At 42.1% G+C, this 8,243-nt stretch overlaps 1 protein-coding gene across 1 annotated transcript; it reads left to right on the top strand.

The window, feature by feature from the left end:
* The first annotated feature begins 320 nt into the window (after window positions 1-320).
* On the top strand, window positions 321-5,487 carry LOC120556278 (agouti related neuropeptide). Its single transcript, XM_039795757.1, is given in 5 exon segments — window positions 321-375; window positions 2,110-2,249; window positions 2,876-2,973; window positions 5,297-5,456; window positions 5,459-5,487. Coding segments are annotated over 4 exon segments (426 nt in total). The 5' UTR covers window positions 321-375; window position 2,110.
* The last annotated feature ends 2,756 nt before the right edge of the window (window positions 5,488-8,243 follow it).

Below are 8,243 nucleotides of genomic sequence, written 5' to 3'. Positions count from 1 at the left end.
CACAGAGACACAGAGAAACAGAGACACAGAGAAACAGAGACACAGCGAGGCAGAGACACAGAGACACAGAGACACAGAGACACAGGGACACAGAGACACAGAGACACAGAGACACAGAGAAACAGAGACACAGAGAAACAGAGACACAGCGAGGCAGAGACACAGAGACACAGAGACACAGAGACACAGAGACACAGGGACACAGAGACACAGAGACACAGAGAGACAGAGACACAGAGGTGCAGAGATAGAGACACAGAGACATAGACACAGAGACACAGAGGCAGACACAGAGACACAGCAAGGCAGAGACACAGAGACAGACAGAGACACAGAGACAGACAGAGACACAGAGACACAGCGCGGCAGCAACAGGTGAGTCTCTCTCTCTAATACTATTATATATTTTTAAACATTGTAAAGTCTGTTGATGAATGAAGCAAACAACTCTGTGTCTGTTTGAAACAATGCCTGATTGGTCTGTGATTGGTCGGTGATTGGTCTATTATTGGTCTATGATTGGTCTGTGATTGGTCTGTGATTGGTCTGTTATTGGTCTGTGATTGGTCTGTGATTGGTCGGTGATTGGTCTGTGATTGGTCTATTATTGGTCTATGATTGGTCTGTGATTGGTCTGTGATTGGTCTGTTATTGGTCTATGATTGGTCTGTTATTGGTCTGTTATTGGTCTGTGATTGGTCTGTTTTCCGCCTGAGGATGTTTGTGTGTGTTTGGCTTGGAGACCTGTGTCACCTGAAGCTCTCCGTCTCGTTTGTCCCCACATTCTCACGTCAGGGTCACCGATGTGGGGGGGCGGGACAAACGTAGGAAGTGATGTCATGTCCCCCTAGGGGCTCCGTGTATATGCTGCTACTTCAGTTATATTTACTATTAACTCTCCTGTTTCCTCGGGTCAAATTTGACCCGTTTTCAAAGTTTCTATTATCAGAAATGTGTTTCTTTCCCATAAATACCTGAAGTCAGGTAGAAGCCTAGATAGATAGATAGATAAATAGATAGATAGATGGATGGATGGATGGATGGATGGATGGATGGATGGATGGATGGATGGATAGGTAGACAGATAGATAGATAGATAGGTAGATAGATAGATGGATGGATGGATGGATGGATAGATAGATAGATAGATAGATAGATAGATAGATAGATAGATAGATAGATAGATAGATAGATGGATGGATGGATGGATGGATGGATGGATAGATAGATAGATAGATAGATAGATAGATAGATAGATAGATGGATGGATGGATGGATGGATAGATAGATAGATAGATAGATAGATAGATAGATAGATAGATAGATAGATAGATAGATAGATAGATAGATGGATGGATGGATAGGTAGACAGATATATAGATAGATAGATAGATAGATAGATGGATAGGTAGATAGATAGGTAGATAGATAGATAGGTAGATGGATAGATAGATAGATAGATAGATAGATAGATAGATAGGTAGATAGATTGATTGATTGATTGATAGATTGATTGATTGATTGATTGATTGATTGATTGATTGATTGATTGATTGATTGATTGATAGATGGATAGATGGATAGGTAGATAGATAGATAGATGGATAGGTAGATAGATAGATGGATAGGTAGGTAGATAGATAGATAGATAGATAGGTAGATAGATAGATAGATGGATAGGTAGGTAGATAGATAGATAGATAGATAGATAGATAGATAGGTAGATGGATAGATAGATAGATAGATAGATAGATAGATGGATAGGTAGACAGATATATAGATAGATAGATAGATAGGTAGATAGATTGATAGATTGATTGATAGATTGATTGATTGATTGATTGATTGATTGATTGATTGATTGATAGATAGATGGATAGATGGATAGGTAGATAGATAGATAGATGGATAGGTAGATAGATAGATGGATAGGTAGGTAGATAGATAGATAGATAGATAGATAGGTCCCATATATCCATACATCCCATAATGTTGTCCCCTATATCCATACATCCCATAATGTCGTCCCATATATCCATACATCCCATAATGTCGTCCCATATATCCATACATCCCATAATGTCGTCTCTAACTCTTCTTCTGCTGCAGGATGTTTGTGTCGGCGCTGCTCTGCTGTTTCTCCTTCAGTCTGCTGCATCTCTCTTCTTCGTTGGTTCCTGGAAACCTCCAGCTGGACGACGGTGCGCTTGCCGGTCGCCGCGGCGACGTCGCGTACCTGTCAGACCTGGGTGAGTGACAGCCAGCCAATCACAGAGCTCCGACCAAACTTTGATCCATCACTGCTTAACTTTGATCCTTTTACGTGGAAGCGTTGACATGTTGACAGTTAAATATAACCCATGATAATCCATCCCATGATAATCCATCCCATAATAATCCATCCCATAATAATCCATCCTGGTCTTTTTCACAAGTTGTTGCTACTTTTCTGAACGTTTTTGAGTCTTATTTTTGTAGTTTTTTCGGACAATTTTTCAACGTTTTTGTCACTGGACGTTTCAATCAAGTTTTATGTCTGTTTTAAAAAAAAATTCTTTTCTTTTTTTCTCTTTTAAAAAATAAAAAATGATTTTTTTCAATTTCTTTTTAGGACAATTTGTTCGCCGTTTTTGACATCTTTCTGAAGGTGTGTTCCAACATTTTGTCTCTTTTTTTTGGGGCTTTTCTCAGTACATGCAGACGTGTCGGACACCAGGTTTCTGTTTCCTAGTCTAGATCCCAAATTAAGGGTTAGGGTTAGTTAGTATCTATCTATCTATCTATCTATCTATCTATCTATCTATCTATCTATCTATCTATCTATCTATCTATCTATCTATCTAACAGCTGGCGTGTTTGATTCTGTTTCCTGCAGAGAGAAGCCACGCCCCCGACCAGCTGCGTGACTCCGCCCTCCTTCCTGTCGACTCAGCGGAGGATCGCTTCCTGATGGACGCGGCCTCCTATGACGAGGTGGGCGGGGCTTATTCTCTAAGTGTTAGCATATGTTAGCATGGTGTTAGCAAGCAGGTAAAGGCTGGTAACTGCCTATTTTTTTAAATCTACAGTTGATTTCTTGCCTAAAAAGTTCTCAGAAGTGAATTTATTGATGAGTTGTTAATGCTGGGACAAGTTACCAAGTGATGCATTCTGGGTAAAATGGGTAATGTATAAATAACATATGTTGGTGAAATGTGAACTTGTGTATTGGGACAGTAGCAGAGTTACCACAGATCACATGATCACACGGGAACTCAGACTGACTGTTAAGCCGCCTACACGTGATCTTCCTCGCTGCCCAACTAGGCTCTGCAGAACGTGTGGCTGGCCCGTTAGCGTGTAGCTGGGCCGTTAGCGTGTAGCTGGCCCGTTAGTGTGTAGCTGGGCCGTTAGCGTGTAGCTGGCCCGTTAGTGTGTAGCTGGGCCGTTAGCGTGTAGCTGGCCCGTTAGCGTGTGGCTGCCCCGTTAGCGTGTGGTCAGTGTTTCTTCATATACACTAGATGTCGCCTGGCTTCTGCTGTTCATTGGAACGAATGCGTCAACAGAGCCGCCATCTTGGAACAGGGGAGTCACTCCTCTTTAATGCATCAGCGTCAATGTAGGTAAAGGGCTAACGGAAATAAAATCACCATAAATCCTCAATCTCAAGTGATTTTCTAGTTTTTGTGGTTCATTCCAAAGGTCAGACATGTATTCATGATCGAGTCCAGAGAAACATTAAGCTTTTGATATTAATATGATCTACTTTGTTCAAAATGTAATGCCTAGTGCCTGTAAGCCTAGGTTTATAGTCCCATTCTTCCACTTGATACTGCTTCCACTTAAGTAAACTTAAGATGAACTATCGAATACAAAACAAAGAGACTAATTAATGTGTTAATACAAAGAATATTTGTTATGATCGGTTCACAGATCTGAGGCCAAACGGAAACTTCACCCTTCTGAACTAAGAGTTTCTTCTTCAAAGTGAAGTTTAAACAGACTGAGATGTCCAGGCTCACACTATGTATTTATTTATTTAACGAGACTTAAAGTCATGTTTCGTCGTCCACAGTCCGAGTCCCGCCAGACTCCCTTTAGGAAACCTGTGATTTAAACTTCAGCAGGCTGTGACAGTCCGCTCCACTCAGTCCTGGTTCTGGTTCTCCCGGGCTTCCCTTCCCTCCAGCGGGCCCAGCAGTACGGCCCATGTCTCCAGCTGCGTGGTGTCGGTTTTGGCTCCTAGGAAGCAGGCACTGAGCTCCAGATCCTGCAGCCGCAGACAGTCTCTGCTACCCGGCTGTAGCTGCCACCGGAGCTCAGATTGCTGGTCGAATATATCATAAAACACATTGTCACCTGTTAAATGTTATCCCTTGCTGTTTGTTTTTTTCATTTCTTCTATCGAACGTTACAAAAGTCCGGCATCTTTAGCGTTGATCTGAATGCGGCAAAACTTCAGACCCCTGTTCCAAGATGGCGGCGATTCTGACGCATGCTTAGAACCTCAAGGCGACATCTAGTGTATATATCTATGAGTGTTTCTTCACGTGTCTCCTGTACTCCCTGTGTCCCAGGACCTGTCTGTGTGTGTGTTAACGTGTCTCCTGTACGTCCTGTGTCCCAGGACCTGTCTGTGTGTGTTAACGTGTCTCCTGTACCGTGTCCCAGGACCTGTCTGTGTGTGTGTTAACATGTCTCCTTGTGTCCCGGGACCTGTCTGCATGTGTGTTAACATGTCTCCTGTACTCCCTGTGTCCCAGGACCTGTCTGCGTGTGTGTTAACGTTTCTCCTGTACTCCCTGTGTCCCAGGACCTGTCTGTGTGTGTGTTAACGTGTCTCCTGTACTCCCTGTGTCCCAGGACCTGTCTGTGTGTGTTAACGTGTCTCCTTGTGTCCCAGGACCTGTCTGCGTGTGTGTTAACGTGTCTCCTGTACTCCCTGTGTCCCAGGACCTGTCTGTGTGTGTTAACGTGTCTCCTTGTGTCCCAGGACCTGTCTGCGTGTGTGTTAACGTGTCTCCTGTACTCCCTGTGTCCCAGGACCTGTCTGTGTGTGTTAACGTGTCTCCTTGTGTCCCAGGACCTGTCTGCGTGTGTGTTAACGTGTCTCCTGTACTCCCTGTGTCCCAGGACCTGTCTGTGTGTGTGTTAACATGTCTCCTGTACGTCCTGTTTCCCAGGACCTGTCTGCGTGTGTGTTAACGTGTCTCCTGTACGTCCTGTGTCCCAGGACCTGTCTGTGTGTTAACGTGTCTCCTTGTGTCCCAGGACCTGTCTGTGTGTGTGTTAACATGTCTCCTGTCCCGTGTCCCAGGACCTGTCTGCGGCGCTGCAGCTCCAGGGGCGAGCCCTGCGTTCCCCTCGCCGCTGCGTGCCCCACCAGCAGTCCTGTCTGGGCTTCCCGCTGCCCTGCTGCGACGCATGTGACACCTGCTACTGCCGCTTCTTCAACGCCATCTGCTACTGCGCGCCCCTTCGCACGCCTGCCCCCCCCGGCGCACCTGACCCTCTCCCCCCCCCAACACACCTGACCCAGAGACGCCGCAGCGCCACCAGGGGGCGCTGTGATGCTCTGTCTGTTTCTCACTGGATGAAATGTGCTGTTTGTGTAATAAACTGCTGAGATAAAAATGTCAACATGGTAATTAATCATTAAGATCTTCAGAGTTCAGGGGAGACAATACACACACACATACACACACACATACACACACACACACTACACACACACACACACACATACAGACACACACACATACACACACACACACACATACAGACATATACACACATATACACACACACACACACACTACACACACACACATACAGACACACACACATACACACACACACACATACACACACACATACAGACACACACACACACACATACAGTCACACACACATACACACACACACACACACACATACACACACACACACTGTAAACCCGAAAGTTACCAGAACTCAAAAAAAGTGAGGCAATCAGTTGCCTCACTTTTTTTAAGTTGATTAACTTAAAAGTCAAAATTTTCCGAACTTAAAAGGTTGGTTGAATTGCTACTTGTACCTTTTGATAACAGTTAAATTAAAAGTGCTCATTTAGCTCAACTCAAATATTTGCAGTTAATATGACTTAGTTTTCTGTTAAGGGAACTCAATTATTTTCAGTTATTATGACTTACAGTTTTGAGTTTTCAAACCACAGGAATAAGTTCACAGAACTTAAAAAATAAGTACAACAACCACAATTTTTATGTTAATAAAACTCAATGTTTATTAGTTTGTTTTGTCATTGTTTTAAGTACACATTAGTCAAATATGTTGAGTTTGTTTACTTAAAAACATGTGATTCAAAACTTAAAAATTTTTAGGCAACCGATTGCCTCACTTACATTAAGTTTAACTAACTTAATATATCTTAAAGTCGTGAACGTCTGCTTTTGAACAGTTACATGTTAAAATGAAATAGAAAAACATTTATAAATTAAAATAAAAAATAATTTTAAAATATACTTATATACTTTAATTGTATATTAAATAAATAAATAAATTTGAGAGATTTTTAAGAAGAAAAACTCAAAATTCTCTGATCCTATCCTTCCAAATGTGTTCCTGGTCACTTAAACGAACACGCCGACTTAATGGGACTTTGTCTTATTCACCGTATCCTCCAGAGTTAGAGAAGTCCATAAATACCCTTCTCATCTCAGTGTGTGTTGTAACTCTGTCTGGCGCACCCACTGCTAGCCTAGCTTAGCACATGTTGTACAAATCACAACATGTAAATAGGAAAATGTTGGCGTTATTTTGTCACTTATTAGGAGCATAGATGGAGCCAGATACCTCCAGGATCTGTGCTAAGCTAGGCATGGGGTCGCGTCAGACAGAGATACGCCACGCACAGAGATGTGAAGCGTATGTATGGACTTATCTAACTCTGGGGGATACTGTGAATAAATCCCAATAAGTACCGTATTTTCCGGACTATAAGTCCACTTTTTTTCCTACTTTGGCTGGTCCTGTGACTTGTGCGACTTGTATTAATCATAATATATTAATTTAACATGTTTTTAAATGTTAATTCATACTGAACACATTACCATCTACAGCCGCAAGAGGGCGCTCTATGCTTGTGACAACTAGAATGCTGCTCCTAAAGACAACTGAGAAAGAGAAAAGAGATAAACTGCAGGTAGTAAAATATGCGCGCGAAAACGGTAATCGAGCAGCAGAAAGAAAGTTTGAAACAAGGGAGAAACTTGTGAAGGACTGGCGAAAAAGGTGACTCTTATGCAATGAAGAAAACAAAGAAAGCTAATCGGCTAATCGCAGGCTGAAAGCAAGATGGCCAGAGCTGGAGGAACGAGTCACACATGGGTGCTTGAACAACGTGCTGCTGGGAGAGGCTTGTCAACGGTGCAGTTAGCTCGCTACGTCGCCACGCCCTGGTAGTTGTTCTGTGTGCTATTGTATAGTTTAATAACTGTTAATGTGTTACGTTAACATACCGGACACCTACCGTATTCAGCCTGTTGTTCTGGGTGCTATTGTGTAGTTTTGGATTTTGTGAAATACATTTCTAAATAAATGCGACTTATAGTCCGGGGGATTTATATATGTTTTTTCCTCTTCATGGACGCATTTTTTGACTGATGCGACTTATACCCGGAGCGACTTATAGTCCGGAAAAAAAATAGCGGTAGCTTTTTCTTTAGCCTAGCGAAATAAATATTTATCACACATTTCTGATATTGACCAGACAACTAATCAGATAGTCAGGAAAATAATCGGAGTAATCAAAAACAATAATACCAAAATGAAGTTATCGTTTGCTACAGCTATAAAAGAAAAACACTGCTTTTGGCTTCCTTGCTAATTCCTGAGTAAGGCGACAGGGCAGCAATTTGGATGAAATTTCAAATATTCTATAGAGTTTAAGAACATTTTCACTTAAAACTCTAAAATGTAAATGTTTTACAAACCATATCAAATGCACAGTGAAATGTGAGTCATCTTGGCGAGCCCACAATGGTTAAGAAAAACATTAAAACATACAAAACATTAGCGATGCTTTTGCATTATATTAATAAGAACAAAGGCATATTGAGTAGTTTGGGCCTATTGGCTGAACACCTGCAGTAGTGCAGTAACTTTTGAGGCATTATTTAGACAAAAGGAGATAACTTTGAACTAGCCTTTTATAATGCTTTACCCTGCAGCCTTTTTTCAGATGAGTTTCTACATCATTAATTCAT

Source organism: Perca fluviatilis, chromosome 3, assembly GCF_010015445.1.
Source record: "Perca fluviatilis chromosome 3, GENO_Pfluv_1.0, whole genome shotgun sequence".
Taxonomy (NCBI): domain Eukaryota; kingdom Metazoa; phylum Chordata; class Actinopteri; order Perciformes; family Percidae; genus Perca; species Perca fluviatilis.
This window is presented reverse-complemented; position numbering and strand designations above follow the sequence as displayed.